Genomic DNA, 21,359 nt, shown 5'->3' on the forward strand with positions numbered 1-21,359 from the left:
TTGGAAAGCTGTAAAACTACATTGGCTGACTGCTACAGTTCATGCAGGCTAATAATTTTTCTTATGAGGCAAAGGATGCTATGGTCCTTTGTGATATCCACCTTCAGCATACGAGCATCCCACAGAATGTTCCACCCTGAGTAATATCATATTTCTAAAAATTTTTAAACAATTCTAAGTTCTAAACCATTATAATATCAATTCATAACTTTTAAAGAACCTGAAGTGAGGCCAGAGCAGTAGTATGGCAGGCAAATATTTGCCTTCCACATGGCCAACCCAGGTTTAATCCCCTCTATCCCATTATGGTCTACTGAGTCCTGCCAGAAGTGATCTCTGGGTGCAGAGCTAGAGTAAGTCCTGAGCACTGCTGGGTATGGCTCAATAACCAACAAATGAATAAAGGACCCAAAATGTTGCATAAACCTAAATTCCGTTTACCCTAAATTTATCCTTTCTGAAGATCCAAGGAAGACCTATATGATTTAGATTTCTAGACTTTGATAAATATATTTTCATACTCATCTTTCTGCACACTCTGATATTATATAGATTCTGATCTTATTTGTAGTAAGTCCTTTTTTAAAATCAAGGTGAAGGCTTTATATTTTTCTGTTGTTATAAGGTTCCCCATCCCAATAATACATCGTGGTCTTTACCATTTTCAGAGCTCTTTCAATATCAATTCCTTGACTCCAGGGCACAGCTGGATTTGCTAAGCAGTCTCCAGCACTGCCTCTCCGGGACACATCCACTCGTTGTCTTCTCAGGTAGCGGAAAGCTTCCGCTATGACCAGTATTGCATCATGCGTCAGTGCAGATGTATACTGAAATGAATGCATGGAAAACAAGATATCATGATAAATGATGTCCTCATTTTTCCTCATTCCTTATCATTTTCATTCATCTCCATCTCTTGCTCTATAGAATCACCCTCTAATTATTTGAAACAAAAGATGTCTCTGGGCAAGCCTGATTTTGATTCATTTCACAGTGATGGCTTCTTACCTCACGTGTCCACATGTTAAGATAACTGAGATCAAATGGCTCAAGGGAATTTTTTGCTCTCAATATTGTGTTTCATCTTGAGTGAGTGACTACTGAAAGGCTGGGTCCTTTATAGAGCTAGAAATACATGTGAAGTTAAAGAATGACATATGTAGATTGGCGAGGAAACAGCGTATCCTAAAGCAAGACTGGGTTATTGCTGTTTGTAATAGGAAATTTAGATCTGGTGTTTACTTAGGGGAAAATGGAAATAGCTAAGATAGACAGTTTGAAATTAATTTGGAATGAAACATTAATCATTTCTGTCTGGACTATGTTTCTGGTGAATGAGGACCTCTGGCCAACAATAAATCAGTTTTTGTTTCCCGGGGAGAGCAAACACCAAAGCTGGTTTTCGATTGTAGAAAATTATAATTGTTATTGAGTTTTGAATCTGATAACATTGGCAGTTCACAGGCAATACTTTATGATACTACCTCTTTTAGGCAGAAATATATATTTTCTGTTCCTTGGACACACTGATGTGCTCTACTAGGTATGAGGCCAATCACTTAATACAATATATTTGATTATCTGTATTTGACATGATGCATGACATTTCATTAAATGCATCAACAGTTTGATTAGAATAAACTAGTCCCTGTGTTTCAGGAGTGATGGGTACTGGTAGAATATAGAATTCTTTTAGCTTAAAAAAATAAAACAAAATGTGTTTGGGGTGTTGTTGGTGGTAGTTTTCTCTCTAAATAGTTATGTCCAAATACAATAGGGAGTGAATACATTGTCATCTTTATAATTATCAGTTTACTCTTAACACTTTTCTCCTGTTACTTTTCTTTCAGAAGCAAGTCAAGTATGACTACAACAGAGGACATATGCTCTTTCATGAAAAAGTAATTTTTGTGTCTGCTCATTCTAGCACTACATAAACCCAACATGGTAGTAACTTTTTTCAAGATGACTGCATAAATTGTCAGCAATCTTAATGTAGTTCTTCCCAAGTCAATCCAAAAGAGCTATTTAATTTTCTACTTTTTTAGCTTCCACTTCACAATGTATGAGCATATAAAAAAGCTTCAAGGGGAAACATTAATAAAATGTAGAATAAATTGAGTATCAGGGTTTTAATCACTATACAACTTTATTTCCTAATAAAGTGCAAATCATTTTAAAGCTAGCTTTTGTAACCATCTATTTAAACATTCCATTTTCTTAAGTTATTTGAAGTATTTTGCCTAAAAGTATGAAGTTATTCATAGCAAGTTCTAAGAAGTTGACATTATACATAGCTTGAATTATCAATGAATAATACAAACATCATATTGTCTTTTATTCTATTTTGTGCAATCTCTACATCTTCTGAGAAGCTATGACTTGCTATAAAGTACCAGTTTAATACTTTGACCTTGTGTTAGGTATTATATTAGTCACCAAATATAAGAACAAAGGTAAAAGAATGTCCTATGTTCCCTCCTAAAATTTGTTGCCATGCATCTTTCACTGTTTATTCATCAATATTTGTGGTTCATACTTTTAACTAATGCATGGCCTTTTGATATTAATATTTCGCATTTGATTGTCCATATGATAATCTAGTTTACTGCTATCATAAATATACATTTCAAATTGTGCCAATACATCCTTATACTAAAGATTTGTCAAAGATTAATTGACTACAATGTTTGAGAGTTAACCTGAATTTTTGAATATTAGAAAATATCATCTCACTAGGCTAAAGAAATAACAAGAGGTAAGTATAGACAAGGAAGTAGAAAGAAGGGTACACTTAGGTGGGAATGTAAAATAGTATAGCCATTATGAAAATAGTATTGGTGTTCCTCAAAAAATTAAAAAGTAGGACTGCTATGGTCATATATTCAAAGGTGTCAAATCACTATATTAAAAGGATATTTTCAGCTCCACATTCATTGCAGCATTATTTATAATAGCCAAAACATAGAAACAACTTAAGTGCCCATTAATGAAAAACTCAGGCATATATATATTTAATAATAGCATAATGTGCCTTAAGATATTTATACAATGTGGAATAATTTTTAGTCATAAGTCAAAAATACCCTGCTATTTGCAATTTGAAGGCATTATGCTCAGCAAATATCTGTTAGGCATAAAAAGTCATATGTGTTCTCACTTCTACATGGAGTTAACAAAACCCTGAAATTCATTGTTTCAAAGTATATAGATTGGTGGTTGTCAATGGGTGGAGGTGGTCTAAAGGTACAAACTTATAGTTATAAGAGAATTAAGTTCTAGGGATACAATGAGCAACCTTGTGGCTATAGTTAAGAATACTGGGGGATCATGCTGCCCCAGGAAGGAAAATGATGCAGCTTCTAACATAAATCTTTCTGGACTTAATTACTAAAATACTAAAATACAGAAATCCTAAACCGCGCGGCCGCAACTGCATATCTCTTCATTCTCAGCAATGGGAAACTAATTATCAAATTCTTCCTTGTCAGTAGGGCTGTTTTTTGGGGGGAAACTCCAGCAACAATAGTGAGTTTTGTGTTGAAATATGGAGTGTTATCAAGGTAAAGAGAAAATGAAGTGAAATTTATCAGTTACGCAGGCGGGGGTAGGGGGCTGAAGGGTGGGAGGTATACTGGGGTTTTTGGTGGTGGAATATGGGCACTGGTGAAGGGACGGGTGTTTGGGCATTGTATAACAGACATAATCCTGAGAACTTTGTAACTTTACACATGGTGATTCAATAATTAAAAAAAATTGAAGGAGCGGCAGAGTAATAGTACATTGAGTAGGTAGGCCTTGCACACAGGCAACCTGGGTTTAATCTTCAGTATTCTATATGGCCCCTGAGCACTTCCAGGAGTAAGTCCTGAGCAGTGCCAGATGCCAAAAACAAAACAAAAAATATTGGGGGCTAGTAGGGATTAAGGTGCTTATCTTATATTCTTTCACCCCAATTCCAGTTTGAATCCATAGCACCAGTGAGCAGGGGAATCTCCCGACCACAGAGTAATCCCAGGGGTAACTTTTGAACACAAGACCCTTAGCACTACTGCATGTGACCCAATACACATACCCCCACAAGAAATGCTGCATTTTACATTTGAAAGTTGCTAAGCCTTAAAAGTTGTCAACACAGATAAAATATTGTGCTAATCATTTTGTATCAAGTCATGTTGTATAACTAGAAGTAATATGACTTTCAGAGATATATCTGGATAAAGATAAGTCCTCTAAAATGGATTTGAACTGCATCATAGATATTGTATCCAAAATTACTGAAACAAATTAGGGCACCTAATCTGACCATGGTACAGCATTTTTTTGGTTTTATAGGGGGAGCATAAGCAATACCCATGGAGTCCTGAGGCCAATCTCCAAGATTCCCAGTCCTCAGATACTGGGCTTCAGGGCTAGGGCCTGAAGATGTGGTGCTGCTTGGACTCTACAGTGCTGAGGACCCCCAGGGCCACATTGGTGCTTACAGGCTTTCAGAGTCACACTTAGTGTGGCTAAGAGGCAACGTTATACCAGGATTCAAACTCATGCAAAATATGTACCTTTGACTGCTGAGTTATATTCTTGCCCTGGGATAGAATGTTTTAAAATGGGACTCTATTGGGAATTTTTTTAAAAAAGTGAATCACTGTGAATTACAAAGTTACAAAGATATTTATGACTGAGTTTCAGGCACACATTGTTCCAACATCAATCCCTTCATCTCTATTAGAAAATTCTGGTATGTATGTATCAATCACTACAACTACATCACTTAGCTAGTGAGTGAATCACTTAAATGATTGAAAAAATGCTGTTTTCAGTTTTTCTGGAATATGAACATGCTAATTGCATAAAGTCCCACTTTTATTATGTTCCGATGGGGCTCTATTCACTGGGGGTGGGAGGTTGGATTGAATGATATAGAATTTATTCATTCTCTGATCTAAGTTCCCACTGTTTTCCCTTACTCTATTCTTGCCTGGGAGAAAGGGTGTGAGAACAGGAACTCTTAAACTATGAGAAAGGAAATATCTCAACTTCTCTTTACTTTCCCTTGATTCTAGTTTGATCCCTCATTTTGATCACAGGGATCCCTTTGACATTGTAGTCATATTTTCTCTATCTCAGGAAGAAAAAATTTAAAGTAAATTTCATACTTGAATCCATATACTAAAGAAATGGTTTAACAAATATACTTTCAAAGATGCCTTTGTCTAACTGGCATAGCTTACCCTTAATTCTCATGATTTAGTGTTTGAATTTTGAATGTTAGGATTTGTAGACATTGGGATACACAAAAATGTACACATTTTTCACAACTTTCTGCCTTTATTATTCTTATCTGAATTTCATAAAATTGATCATCTTAATCTATTTTTACAGATTCTTTTGCAGTCAGGAAAATGTATTATTCAGTATACATATAGGCACTACACATTCTATATCAGAGTGTAATTCACTTGGGTAAACTGAGATTAATTAAATTTATCAAGACAAAACAATCACATAAATAATGTAAAATCCAATTCCCTATTTCAGACTATCAATCTTCCTTACATATTCCTATCATGCCTATACTTTGCCTAACTCAGTTTCTTGTTGTAAATTATTATGAGCATATTACAAATGAAATTCAATTAAAAATTAAGTTAACATTTCTAAGCATTGGGTTTTGTATGACCTCCTCAACAGCTCATTTCTTAGGGAGTTTGGTTTTCAAATGTAATAGCATCACCTGTGGCTGTGTTTTAGAATCCTTAAAATGTTTCTGAGGAAAGACCACTTGATCATAGGATAGCTGTAAAAATACAGAAGACATACTGAGATGCTTTTAAAAGTTGGCATAAGGTTTCTGTATACCATTGGATATTACCTTTAGTGGGGCATTCTTGGCTTCAGGAAATTCCCTTTCATCCAGCCTCACCCAGCGCTGTATGAACTGCTGAACCATAGGATTTTCATTGTTGACGATCTGGAATCCTGTAATGTTGGCTCCCCCATGCATAACTCTTTCTAGCAAAATATCAGTAAAACCCTACAAAGAGGAAAAAGAAGAATTACGACACTGGGAGGTTCAGGTTGTGTACTCAGAATATATACTGGTTAGAGGGCTAAGGTGGAAATGAATTCCTTTCCCAGGACCACTTTTAACAATACATCTGACACTGAGTATAACCTTATATGCAAATTATATAGCAGTAACAACAAATAACATTCTTCCTTAAGATAGAATAATTTTAGTACAATATGTCTCTGAAAATATAGGCATGATAAAGAAAATGTGAATTATTCTATTTTGCTGCCTGTATCATTAATGTAGCTAACAAAGGATAAGCATAGGTATCAACTCAAGCCAATGTTTTTATTTAATTTTTGTGTACTTTTTAGTAAAAATACAATACTTTATGTAACTGAAAATGTCGAAAATATTTGACCCTAAATAGACATATAAAAGCTTTTCTTCAACTTAACACACTAAACATAGATTTTTTTTCAGATTCTCAGATTCTCATGACTACTTTCAATATTTTTTTTATTGTTTCACTTTTATTTGTTACAATTTAGAGGTGGGTCTGGTATGACAGCTTACTTTTTTTTTATTTAGTGAGTCACAGTGAGGGTACAGTTACAAATTCACATATTTTGCGCTGTTTTTTCCTCATGCAGTGTTCGGGAGCCCATCCCTCCACCAGTGTAGAATGGACACTACTTTCAATATTTTTGTATAATAGAAATACCAAAGAGCAAAACGGACAGCTTGGTTGTTGAATGTCAAATATAATAGTATAAGCCCTAGTGTATGTCTCACATATATGCACAGTTGAGGTTTTTTGGTTTTGGCTTTTTTGGTTACATCCAGCGGTGCTCAGGAGTTCCTCCTGGCTCTGGACTCAGGAATTACTCCTGGCGGTGCTGGGGGACCATATGGGATGCTGAGGTTGAACCCAGATCAGCCGCGTGCAAGGCAAATGCCTTACTGATTGTACTATCGCTCTAGCTCTGCACAGTTGAGTTTCAACACCTACTTCATAGTAATCACTATTTATATCTTCTCTCCCTCTGGTTACTATCTGATGTCTCTGTCACCTAAACTTCCAAGAAGCATCTCTTCAAGTTCACAACAAACCATCTCCACCTGGACACGACTTGCTCTACAGGGTATTATCTTAGGGAGAAATCTCTCAGGAATTGCACAGTTTATGCTGGATAAATGTTTCTTACTAGCTGCTGCTGATGTTTGTGACCCTTAATAGACTGAAGCCAATATTTACGTTCATAAAGAAATAGGGAGAATTTTTCCTTCTTTGTTTATATTCTTTTTTTGACATTTAAATATGAACATTTAAAATATACAGACAATGCAGATACCTTATACTCATTATTTAAATAAAATATTATAGTTAACATTTTTCTATCCATTCATCATTCCACTTCATTTCTTTGGCCTTTTTTGAAGGAGAGATACATTTGATTTTGCTAAGGGTTTACTCCTGGCACTGGACACAGGGATTACTCCTGGTAGGGCTTAGGGGTTTATATGTGGTGCTAGAGATGGACCCTGGGTCAGCCACATGTAAGGAAAGTGCTCACTGTACTATCTCCCAGGCCTCTCCATTTTATTTTATGGGATTTATTTCAAAGTAAGTTGCGTGTTATATACTTCACACCAGAAAAGAAATCCCTTCCTGGGACTTGAGCAACAGTGCAGCAGGTAAAGTATTTACTTTTTTGCATGTGGCTGACTCAGGTTCAATTACCAGTACCACATATGGTCCCTTGAGTACCACAAGAAGTGATCCCTGAGCACAGAACCGGGAGTAATCTGTGAGCATTACCAATTATAGCCTCAGAAAAAAAACTCTTCCTTCTTTTCTTCCTTCCTTCCTTCCTTCCTTCCTTCCTTCCTTCCTTCCTTCCTTCCTTCCTTCCTTCCTTCCTTCCTTCCTTCCTTCCTTCCTTCCTCCCTCCCTTCCTTCCTCCCTCCCTTCCTCCCTTCCTTCCTTCCTCCCTCCCTTCCTCCATCCTTCCCTCCCTCCCTCCCTTCTTTCCTTCCCTCCCTTGTTCCTACTCTTCCTTTTCTTTTTTTGGGTGAAATTTGTATCCAGTGATTAAATGAATAAATCTTAAGTGTATCATGTGAAATTTGATAAATTCACACACCTGAATTATTCAAATATCTTTTGGTTCTTTAAATATTTTTGCATTTTGTTTTTGCTGTAATATATTAATATATATACAGAAAAGCACACATATATGTATATTTTATAGAGCATGTTTTTCTTAATAAACTGAATACATCAACTAATGAATACCCAGAAATATCCGTCTAGTGTGCCTCTCTTGTTATTACTTTTAATCCTGCTTCTTCTAATTGTACAATTATTAAATGTGACATTAAGTAAATCTTAGGACATGTTTTAATGAAACCACTTTTTCAGTTATTACTCATAGATCCTTCTTTATATAAATGTGATATGAGTCAATAAAGCTTGGACAATGAGCCAAATATTTGCAACACTGAGTATCATTCTTCTTTTCTGATAACCCCAATGTAATAAAAAAATTAACATTAACTCTTTTTTTTTAAAATTGCATTTGTTCAGCAGTACCTTTATTTATTTTAGCTTTTTTGGTCACACCCGGAAATGCACAGGGGTTACTCCTGGCTCTGCACTCAGGAATCACTCCTGGAAGTGCTCAGGGGACCATATGGGATGCTGCAAATCGAACCTGGGTCAGCCGTGTGCAAGGCGAACACCCTACCCGCTGTGCTATTGCTCCAGCCCCAACATTAACTCTTTAGGTTATGTTTTCTCCCAAATACCTCTTTCATAAAAGAAATAAAGATGGTACTTTATCTCATTTGTACCCTGTTGCACTACAATAAGCAAGAGGTCCTTGCTTATAGATAAAGCCTAACAGACTCCAGATGGGGCTTAAAACCTGACTGCTCACTGTTTACAATAGCCAGAATCTGCATGTGGTTGTCCAATTATGCCAGCACCATTTGTTGAAGAGGCTTTCCTTGTTCCACTTCAGATTTCTTGCTCCCATATCAAAGATCAGATGATCATATGTTTGGGGTTGCATGTAGGGATATTCCACCCTGTTCCATTGATCGGTGGCTCTGCCTTTGTTCCAGTACCATGCTGTTTTAATTGTTACCGCTTTGTAGTAAAGTTTGAAGTTGGGGATGGTGATGCCTCCCATTTTCTTTTTCCCAAGAATTATTTTAGCTATTCGTGGGCGTTTACTGTTCCATATGAATTTCAGGAGTGTTTGATCAATTTCTTTGAAGAATTTCATGGGTATCCTTATAGGGATCGCATTGAATTGGAAAGTGCTTTGGGGAGTATTGCCATTTTGACAATGTTAAGTCTTCCTATCCATGAGCAGGGAATATGTTTCCGTTTCCTCATGTCCTCTTTTATTTTGTTGAGCAGCGTTTTGTAGTTTTCCCTGTATAGATCCTTTACTTCCTTAGTTAGGCTGATTCCTAGGTAGTTGATCTTGTGGGGCACAATTGTGAATGAGATTTTTTTTAATGTCACTTTCCTCTGAATCGAACTCGACCTAACACCATGCACAAAAGTCAGATCAAAATGGATTAAAGACCTCAACATCAGACCACAATCCATAAGATACATAGAAGACAAGGTCGGAAAAACCCTCCACGATATTGAAGGTAACGGTATCTTCAAAGATGACACAGAAATGAGCAATCAAGTGGAAACAGAGATAAACAAATGGGACTACATTAAACTAAAAATCTCTGCACTGCAAAAAATACAGTGACCAGAATACAAAGGCAATCTACAGAATGGGAAAGGATATTCACCCAATACCCATCCGATAAGGGGTTGATATCAAGGGCATACAAGGCACTGGTTGACCTTTACAAAAAGAAAACATCCAACCCCATCAAAAAATGGGGCAAAGAAATGAACAGAAACTTTCTCAAGGAAGAAATATGAATGGCTAAAAGGCACATGAAAAAATGCTTTTCATCACTAATCATCAGGGAGATGCAGATCAAAACAACTATGAGATACCACCTCACACCACAGAGACTGTCTTACATCCAAAAGAACAAAAGCAACCGCTGTTGGCATGGATGTGGGGAGAAAGGGACCCTTCTACACTGCTGGTGGGAATGCTGACTGGTTCAGCCCTTTTGGAAAACAATGTGGTCGCTTCTCAAAAAATTAGAAATCAAGCTCCCATTTGACCCAGCAATACCACTTTTGGGAATATATCCCAGAGAGGCAAAAAAGTATAATCACAATGACATCTGCACCTGTATGTTAATCACAGCACTGTTTACAATAGCTAGAATCTGGAAAAAAAAACCCGAATGCCCGAGAACAGATGACTGGTTAAAGAAACTTTGGTACATCTACACAATGGAATACTATGCAGCCCTCAGAAAGGATGAAGTCATGAACTTTGCATATAGGTGGATCAACATGGAAAGTATCATGCTAAGTGAAATGAGTCAGAAAGAAAGATACAGACACAGAAAAATCACACTCATTTGTGGAATATAAAATAGAATAGTAGCAATTAATACCAGGAGGCCTGCTCCACGGCTTGGAAGATGACCTTACATGCTGGGGGAGAGGGCAGCTCAGACAGAGAAGGGAACACCAACCAAAGTGCAGTGGAGGATCCACTCAGGATAGGAGATGCAGGTTGAAAGCAGACTATAGACTGAACATGATAGCTACCCAGTATCTCTATTCAAACCATAACACCCAAAAGGAGAGAGAGAACATTAAGGAATTCCCTGTCACGGGGGGTGTGGGGGGCATAAAGCACGGGGGGGTGGGGAGGGAGGGACCCTGGGGCCATTGAGGAGGAGAATGGGCACTGGTGGAGGGATGGGTACTCGAGTATTGTGTGACTGTAACACAGGCACGAAACTCTGTAACTGCACCCTCAGAGTGACTCGTTAATAAAAAAAAGATTAAAAACAAAAACATAAACAAAACAATGAACATTTCTTCTTGCCCAGTCTCAAAAAAAATTAAAAGAAATAATAGCCAGAATCTGGAAAAAAAAAACAAAAAAAAAGTACCCGAGAACAGATGACTGGTTAAAGAAACTTTGGTACATCTAAACAATGGAACACTATGAAGCTCCCAGGAAAGATGAAGTCATGAAATTTGCATGTAAGTGTATCAACATGGGGAGTATCATATTAAGTTAAATGAGTCAGAAAGAGAGGGACAGACATAGAAATATTGCACTCATTTGTGGAATTTAAAGTAATAAAATGGGAGACTAACACCCAAGGATAGTAGAGATAAGGATCAGGAGGATTGCTCTATGGCTTGGAAGTCAGACTCACGTGCTGGGGAAAAAGGCAGCTGAGATAGAGAAGGGAACACCAAGTAAAGGACTCTTGGAGAGCCTGCTCTGGATGGGAGATGTGTGCTGAAAGTAGACTATAGATCGAACATGATGGCCACTTAATACCTGTATTGCAAACCACAACACTCAAAAAGAGAGAGAACAAAAGTGAATGAATGCACCCTCCACGGAAGCTGGGAGGATTGGGTTGGGGTGGTGGGAGGGATACTGGGAATATTGGTGGTGGAATATGGGCACTGGTGTAAGGATGGGTACTCTATCATTGTATGACTGGAATGTAAGCACGAAAGTTTGTAAGTCTATAACTGTACCTCATGGTGATATATTTTAAAAAAATAAATAAAAAATCTTACTGCTACCCAATGCCCCAATCCTACTTGATCACACACACTCTCTCTCTATATATAATATATATTCTCTCTATATAATATATAGATGTATATATACATACATGTCATTTTTACTGTCATCTCATTGCTCATCGATTTGCTCAAGTGTACACCAGTAACATCTCCATTGTGAGACTTGTTACTATTTTTTGGCATATCAAATACGCCACGGGTAGCTTGCCAGGACCTGATGTGTGGGCGAGATATTCTTGGTAGCTTGTTGGGTTTTCTGAGAGGGGTGGAGGAATCGAACCTGGGTCAGCTATGTGCAAGGCAAACACCCTGCCCACTGCACTATCGATACAGCCCATACATATATGTATAAACATACAAATGAAGAGCCAAGGACAAAACTTGAACAAATGGCATTAATTTATTTACTGTAACAAACCATACCTATTAGTTAACAATTTCTTTTTAACAAGAACACTGACCATCTTCCCACCTGCTCTGCTGGTGAGAATAAAGAGCAGGCTTTTCGGTGTTCTCCTGTGCCTTAATAGTCTGGAATGGGAAAATGTAGTTCCCCTCCTGTAAAAAAGTAGTTGAGAATTCTTGTGCCATACCATGCTTTCCAGGCTCAATGGCCACAGCATGAACTAGGAAAGAGTATGTTTTCTGTCACCCATGCTTTGATAAACATTACACTCTTATTTAGCTTATACTCATGGGATATTAAAATGGCAGCACAGAATTAACAAAATAGAGAGGAAGAAAGTATCCCATAAATCACATATTTGCCTTCAGGCATAAGAACTAGTGTGTCAGTCTGGTTACTCACCACTGTTTCCAGAAACATTTGCCTCCAAAATATTTTATGGCTGAAGGCAGGGATACTAAAAGTGGGGTTTAATTCAAATTAGCCTCAGCAACTACCCCCATTTATTTATTTATTTAATTTTAATTTTAATTTTTTAATTCTTATTTATTTATTTATTTATTTATATTGTATCACCATGTTGGAAAGTTACAAAGCTTTCAGGTTTAAGTCTCAGTTATACAATTCTCGAACACTCATCCCTTCACCAGTGCACATATTCCATCACCAAGAATCACAGTATACCTCCCCCCATCCCCCACCTCCCCAGCCCCCCACTCTACCTGTATAGCTGATAAATTTCAATTTACTTTCACTTTACTTTGATTACATCCAATATTTCAACAAAAACCTCACTATTATTGTTTGGAGTTTCTCCCCCCAAAGTAGGACCTGCTGAAAAGGAAGCATTTGATAATTTGCTTCCCATTGCTGAGAATGAAGAGATATGAGGTCAAGCAGCCACAGTAGCGGCCACGTGGTTTTGGATTTCTGTATTTTAGTATTTTAGTAACTAAGTCCAGAGAAATTTCTGCCAAAAATTACATCATTGCAAGCTCGTACCTCTCTGCTACTTTATGTTCCACATATAAGTGCAATCTTTCTATGTCTGTCTCTTTTTCCATTTTTAAATTTCTTTACTAAAATCTGGCTGGTTTTTACTGACTGAAATTAACACACTTTAAAGAAAAGTGGAATAAATAAAAGGGCAGAGGCAGGGAGTAGCAACGTGGAAAGTTAGGAGACAAGCACTTATTAAAGGTGCAGGATCAGTCTGATTCTTCCTGCTGTCCATTATTTTTAGGCATTTTTCCTAGGTATAGCCTCTGGTTAGATTTCCTCCTTAAGATGGTAAGCACAGTTTTAAAAGTGGTAACATTTTGGCTGAGCTTAAAATTTCTCAAAAAACACAGTAACACAAAGAGATGATCACCAAATATTGGGATAATACACAAGTAGAAGTTAGCTGGTTCCTGGTCCATATTCATTTACATGTCATTATATTAAGACACTTCACTTGTGTGACACTCTTTACAAGATTTTTTTAGTAGTTAGCCACAAAAATGTTTTGAGAATATTGAGTTTGAGGTGCTCTAAAATATCTCTGAACACCCTAGTAAAACAAAAACAACACTACAAAGCTTAATGTTAAAGGAAGAACAGAAAGACAGTGAGCTATTGTTCGAAGTTAAGAGACAGGTACTTTAACATAGGGCATGACTCAGCTTATACCTGGGCCACCTTCCTTTTGTAGTTAATTCTTTTTGGTTTTTGGTCCACTCATGGTAGTACTTAGGACATACTATTGACTCTATGCTCAGGGATCACTCGTTGCAGGGTCCAGGAGACTATATGGGGTGCCAGGGATCGAACCTGGGCAAGGTAAATTATGTGCAAGGTAAATGCCACACCTGGTGTACTGTTTCTCTCCCTGGCCCCCAAGTTAAATTTTTAAAAATTGCCACACCCAGCAGTTCTCAGGTAGTACTCCTTACTTCGTCATCAGGGGTTGTTCTACGGGCATTGTGTGGTGCCAGGGATCAACCAGTTTCCTCCATGCAAAACATGTGCTCTAGGCCTGTGAGCTATCTTGCATACTTTGCATTCAACTTTTTAATTTGTGAGCTGTATCCTACACAAATTGTTGCCTTATATTGTCTTGAGAAAAACCACACATAGTATCTGAGGATGAAAAGAGATCGGCTTTTCCCCAGATGCTCATCAAAAACACTGATAGGGGAGGAGTGATCAGGAAATATTTAGGAACCATAAAAAGCTACACTAAGGTCCCATAAAAGGGAGTCACTGGGCATAGTTATCCGGCTCCAGATCTTTGTCTATCATTTCTGTTCTGCTGTTTCTATAAAGAGATCACTGGTATTGGCACAAACAAAACATTCTTGAATATCAGTTGGAAAGCACTCAATTTAAGTAGTGAAGTGTTGGGGCCAGAATGATATTACAAGGTGTAGGATACTTGCCATTCACAGGGCTGACCTAGATTCTATTCTTAGCATCACATATGGTCCCTCAAGCCGTGCCAGGAATAATCTCTGAGCACAGATCCAGGAGTAAACCCTGAGAAGTTATAGGTATGGCCCAAACCATTCTATACCACCCCAATAGTGAAAACTTGAGCCTGGGATAGACTTCCTGACATGCAGGTGTGAAGCTATGAGTTATGTTACTTCCTTTTCTACATTTTTCCAAATGTCAAAATCTCTTTTGTAACATGGAGTTCATAGAAATCTATATCAATAATTGAATCGAGCAATATGTAGTATAAAAACATGTTTAAGACCAATTTAAATGGTAACAGGGAAACTACAACACACTCAATTTTAAGTTTCTTACGTCTTTCAAGAAAACTACCAATGTCAGGATGGGGGGAACCTGAGAAAATGGTGAGGGAAAATGTACAGTTCAGTAGGGTGGGGTGATGTTCGAGTGTTGAGTGCATGAAGTCCTGTCATTGACACTACTGTCATGGTGACTAAAATAAAATTTAAATAAATAAGCAAAATTCCCATTTTTGTTTTTCCCTTACCCATATGTTGGTCATTTTGGTAGCATATTATCTTTTCAGAAGTGTTACAGTTTCCACCTCAATTTACTCACCTCGAAGTCTATGGATCCCATCTCAAGCTTAGACTTTTAGCAAGCATTATAAAATGAAATTCTTTACAATAATGAAATAATAAGAAAGTGTCAGCAGTGAGAACACCAACTCCATTTTTGAGCTGGATTATTTCTCCAAAATTCTATCATCCAGCTACTACATCCCCTCTATCACCACCACTTTTTGCCCTTCTCAAATATTCTGACTGTTATATATACTATTGTGTATTATCATACTTTAGCATATTAACCAGATATACATGGGTGAACACAAAGGAGCAGATCGGGGGCAAAGGGAATATCAGGAATCAACAAAATCAGGAGTTGCATGTCTCTAACATCATATGCTTCTGTCCTAATATTAAGCTATTCTATTTATCTTTCACATGGAAGTGATCAAATTCTCTGGAAAATTTCTGCAAAAATGGGGGATGATTTTTTGCTGGGTCTTGATTCTGTCCCATCACTTATTATGATATTTTTAGGCATTCTCTTCTATTCACAAACTGTTTCTAATTTCGTTTCTTGAGTACTTACGAACCTCTTCATAGGAATGTTTGGGCAAATTCACTGAAATTCCTATAAATAAAAATAGCGCTATAGAAATAGCACATAACATCTATAAATGGAATGGATAGAACAGAAATGCAAGGGTTAATGTGCTTTTGCTCTGAGAATCTCTTTCTGATTCCCTCCCTTTATGCCATTGACCTTCACTGCCATTTCACTTCACTTTCTGTTGGTAGAAAGAAGAGAGTTGGAAGATAAGTGCTCAATAGGGTTAGGAAGTGCTGACTCCTGATTTAATGGTTTCTCTTCTAACATGGTTCGAAGTAAGCACATTTTCATCACACTACTGGAGTGATAGCACAGCGGGGAGGGCATTTGCCTTGCATGCCGCCGACCTGGGTTTGAGTCCTCAGTCCCTCTTGGAGAGCCCGGCAAGCTACCAAGAGTATCCTGCCTGCACAGCAGAGCCCGGCAAGCTACCTAGAGTATCTTGCCCGCACAGCAGAGCCTGCAAGCTATCCATGGCGTATTTGATATGCCAAAAACAGTAATAACAATTCTCACAATGGAGATGTTACTGGTGTCCGCTCGAGCAAATCGATGAACAACGGGACAACAGTGCTACAGTGCTACTGCTATATTCTATGAATAGCATGAAGAAATACAATCCATAGCACATAAAACAAGCTAAATTATTAGTATTAAACTTCAGAAAATACTAATATAACAAAATTTGTCAATATATAGAATTAAAACGGTATACCGGATCAGAGAGATAGTTCAATGGGCTGAGCACATGCTTTAAACACCAAGTGAACTGGTTCTTTCCTGAGCACTGCCTGAAATGTCCTCTGAACAGAGAGTCAGAAATAACCCCTGAGTACTGCTGGGTGTGATAAAAAAAAACCCAAGATAATGATGACAAAAGGAATAACAGAAACAAAATAATAAGATATTCAAGAAAGTTCAGGGTTGTTATAATGTGGAATTGCAGAAGACCAATTTTTATAATCGGTTGGAGTTGCTCTGGATCTTGGCCTGCTTTTCTGCCATCACATCATTTTAAAATATTTTGCAACCACATACACTCTTCCTATATTTTATTTCTGTTGTTTGCCTACAGAGATACAGGTGGGAGTATTTTACTAACCTCCACTGAAATCTCTATAAATAAAAGGCTGCAATAGAAATGACCACCCAGAACCTGGATGTGAAAAATGAATGAATGTTGTAAGGTTATTGGTAGAGAGAAGAGACATAGGCGAGAAATTCTGACTATTAGTCAGAAGTTGGATGACTACTGTTTCATCTGTTTATCTCCTTAGATTATTTCTCTGTGTTATCTTTCCCATCACACAGTGCTATATTCTACAGCAGTTGATACAATCTGCAGTGTATAAAAATTGAGATTGTGATCCCTCAACAAGCTCAACAATGATACTAATATAGTGGCACTGACCACCCTATGTCCTAAAGTAAGAGAAGAAGTAAAAAAGAGTGTGGGTATGTGTTAAAGTATTAGGAGATTTGCTTTTCTATAAGAAGGGCAACACTTTGTTCCATACTGGTTTGCCTTCTGTCACAACATTTTTTTTTTGCTTTTTAGGTCACACCTGGCGATGCTCAGAGGTTACTCCTGGCGGTGCTCAGGGGACCATACGGGACGCTGGGAATCGAACCCGGGTCGGCTGCGTGCATATAGCAAACGCCATACCCGCTTTGCTATCGCTCCAGCCCCTGTCACAACATTTTAAGATGTTTCACTGCTTTCAACTTTTTCTTAGATTTTAATTCTGGAGCTGTGCACTTGTAAACTACAAGTGAGAATACTAACTCAAGTCCTGTTTAACACACTACAGAGGAAATTGTACTGAGCATTTTTAAAGGATAAAAGGAAAAATCAGGGAGGTAAAGATCAGTGGCAGAAAGGGAATTAGAGGAGAGATCCTGTCTAAGAACAAGAATTGACTGACTCCTGGTTGTATTCACCTAAAATCTCATTATTTTAAGGAATTTCCCTTGCCCACAGCTCTTGATAGATTGCTCAATTTGAATTGGAACCATATAGTTCTCAGGTTTGGATAAAAATGTCAGGTTGTCAGGTATCTTTAAATATTCTTTAAAAAGGCTACATAAAAGAAATGACTGTTAAGGAGGTCAAATAGGTGAATAATGAAAACAATGGTAAAAGGAAGGAAGCCATAAGTGGAAATGCTGACTGTGGAGAAGAAATACTATTTTGGTTTGGGGGCCATATCTGGTAATACTCAGGCTCTGCAAGTTACTACCAGCAACACTCAGGGAACCATGTACTGTTGGGTATTGAACCTGGAAATCCTGCTCACAAAACATGCACTCATCCTGAGCTATCTCCCCAGCCCTATGCTATTTTAAACACACTATTTTTCTTGCATATGTTGCTCATTATATTGTAGAAATGGACAAGTTCAGTCCACGATTTGAAATTGCGGCCTGATTTTACCTAACATAAAATTCAGTGCTTCACTGGGAATGCACTGAAGCGGTGTTTTTTTCTTTTAATTTTTACATGAAACACCGTGAGATACAATTACAGACTTACACACTTTCGTGATTTTGTTTCAGTCATGCAATGGTCGAGTGCCCATCCCTCCACCAGTGCCATTCTTCACCACCAATGTTCCCAGTATCCCTCCCGCCACCCCCACTGAAGCTGTTTTTAAATGAATATTTTATTAAAGAGCCATGATTTACAAAGTTGGTGATAGTTGAGTTTAAGGCATACAGTAACTAAACACCAATCCCTTCATCAGTGTCAGCTTCCTTCCACCAGTGATTCCACATTTCCACCCCACCCCAAACCCTACCCCAACCCTGTATGTCAACTTGACAGGCACACTACAAAGTTTCAGTGATTGCTGCTTAGGTCTCATATTTTCAGTTTTGTTGAATGTCTTATATATGTGTTATGTGAGTGAGGGGTATAACCGCATACACCTCACTCATATCACTGATTTAAATGAAGCCCTGATGCCTGTTTACCCATTACTTCTCGTTCTCTTCTTCTGACCTTGATTTATTTCCTTCTCTGTTCATCTCTTTTCTGGGTTCAATTCAAGAACCATTTTATGAGTAAGAAACATATGTCAAATTTGTTTCTGTGTCCTCTATCAGTTAATGATAGGGAAAATTATGTCCCCCAATCTTTTTGCTAATTATTATGTAGGCTCTTGCATACTGAAGACTTCTTCCTGTGTTGTATTATTGCATACTTCCGACCCTTTTTCATATGTAAGTATATGTGCACATGGCATATGTATAAATTTGCAAATTTCTTGATGTACTAAGTGGAATTTCTGAAACGCCAATTTTATTATTTTATAAGGATCTAAATAACTAAAAATGATGATTAGATAGTAAATGGTTTTTGTGTTCTTAGATTAGTTTATCAAATTTTGGTGCTTCTTGTATTTCACCAATTCAGCTTTGTTGAGTTGTTGGGGGTTTTTTGGTGGAGGGTGACTCTAATTTCTGTGGCAGTATCTTTCTTTGGCTAAGCCTGTAAATTCTGTGCAGAGGAAGAGATTAAAGGAGATTAGGGAACACAGAGAAAAATTGGACAAAATCCTACTATTCACAGATATAGAAGGTGAAATACTACTTTCTCACTTTCTACATTCTAGATTTGATTATTTGCCATTGTGAAGCAATGAAAATATTTGAATATCTGTTGGAAATATGGGTATAATCTTCAGAAGTTATTCACTTGAGAAGTTAAAAGCACTCATTTGGACTTTTGAGTTCTGCTGTATTTCATCAGTTGTATCTTTTCTTCAACTGCATCACATTTCATCTGAGAAAGTACATTGCTGCCCAGATCTAAATACAAGAGTTTTAAGCCAAGCGTGACCTTTGTGCCTAAGCAGTTCATGCAGGGCCTTGTATGCTATATTTGATTAATTCTCCAAGGTCATTTTTAACACAGACAGTGAATACAGAGCTGGCATTCAAACAGATTACCCCTGATTTGAGAACAGCCATACTGCTCAATCTTTCAATGATTCAAATGACTTTAGTATTATCACATTTCCCTTGATTTATATATACTGCAAATTAGTTTCATCCTGGTAGTGTGGAAAATTGAGATTTGGAAATAAATATATTCAAGGCTAACTTATATTTTTAAGATATTATATAGAGATTTTTTTCATTTAATTCGTAGGGTGCATTTTCTATGAAGAGAAAACAGAGACAAGTAGGGTGACTTTCATTGAGTTGATGGCAGATTATCAGTAAAAAATGAAAAAGGTGGATTGCTATAGGAAGATAAAAGCAATAGAATGAGGGTTGGAAGGCTGCCAAGGACAAGTATCTATCTCACAATTTGGATGAAGGCTGGCTTTGCCTTTAGTGCCATTTGAATTGCTCATCTGGGTGATGCTTCAGTAGAGAAATGCATAGTAATTGTGGTGAGTCAAGTTATCAGGTTGCTAATGAGAGACACAAGTCTTTTTCTAGAAGCAGGTCCATCCTCCTGGGAGGAGGTAATGTGTAGAGTTGAAGATTGCTCCTTATAAATTAGCATTCGATTACAGGTTGCTTGTATTGTTCACTCACTATCTTATACTCCAATCAACAAATAAATTTTGAAACATTTTAAGTGCTATGTGTGGTGCAATAGTGAGGCACAACCAACTTGGTCCCTGATGTCAGGGCACTTTAGCCCGGTGGGAATTACTTGTATGATAATAGACACGGTTACTTGTTGTCATATGGGCAATTAGTAGGAAAATGACTACTGATCTCCTTTTTGTTGTTAAAAGCTGTATTGAGGCATATTTAAATACCATAAGATTGGTACATTTGACACTGATTTTTATTTTATTTTATTTTTGGATTTGAGGCCACACCCAGTGTTGCTCTTGCCTTACTCCTGGCTTTGCGTGCAGGTGTCACTCCTGGTGGGTCTCAGGACTATATGGGGTGCCTGGATCTGCCAAGTGCAAGGCAAGTATTGTGCTCACTGTCCCTGCTACCCCTGCAGCCTCTGGCATTGATTTTTAAATTAAACTCAAATAATTTCTCTCTCTGCTTGGAACTTTTTCAATGCCCTTTGTTTCTGTTTTTAAAAGCCAGCCTTATAGAATGATCTCGTCACTCACTATGCTCTGACCAAAATTGCCTCTGTCAATTGGGTAGGTATCAAGCTCTTTTCTGCTTCAGAACCTTGGTGCATGATATTCCATATGCATGTCATGTCCTTTACCAGATGTTTTTTGTATAACTGGATCTTTTTCACCATTCAGATAATTTATTCACCTTTTCTTACTTAGTTATGATATGCAGGGTTTAGATTCCTGACATTCTCCCTTCTCTTCAATCCCTGTACTGTCTTCACACTAATTATTAAGGAGTGTTCAAGTTTGGTCTATCCATTATGATCATAAACTTATTAAGGATAGAACCCTCTCTTTCCTGCTTTGCAGAGGCAAGAACAAGGTATTAGATGCACAAATAATATATAGAAAAAAACCTTGGTATGAAGACATTTAGGGTATTACAGAGCATTACTGTGTATGTGTGTGTGCACATCTGTATATGGACTGGTAGTCTGCTTTTTGTTACCAGTCTGAGACAGTATAAAGAAATAAGTTGAGAGAAATCCTTAGTAT

The 21,359-nt window shown here is 37.5% G+C and overlaps 1 protein-coding gene across 5 annotated transcripts in view; it reads right to left on the minus strand.

Annotated features, from left to right (window-relative positions):
- The window catches only part of GRIA3 (glutamate ionotropic receptor AMPA type subunit 3), a 358,867-nt gene that overhangs the window by 102,794 nt on the left and 234,714 nt on the right, over window positions 1-21,359 (minus strand). For all 5 annotated transcript variants that reach the window (XR_008627437.1, XM_055123303.1, XM_004606340.2 and 2 more), the window contains exons 6-7: window positions 5,873-6,034; window positions 660-827 (exon numbers count right to left, since the gene is read on the minus strand). Coding sequence is in view for 4 of the 5 variants with exons in the window: in XM_055123303.1 (XP_054979278.1) it covers window positions 660-827; window positions 5,873-6,034 (330 nt within the window). In the remaining variant the exon portion in view is untranslated. The remainder of the gene's footprint in view (window positions 1-659; window positions 828-5,872; window positions 6,035-21,359) is intronic.

This window comes from Sorex araneus, chromosome X (genome assembly GCF_027595985.1).
Source record: "Sorex araneus isolate mSorAra2 chromosome X, mSorAra2.pri, whole genome shotgun sequence".
Taxonomy (NCBI): Eukaryota; Metazoa; Chordata; class Mammalia; order Eulipotyphla; family Soricidae; genus Sorex; species Sorex araneus.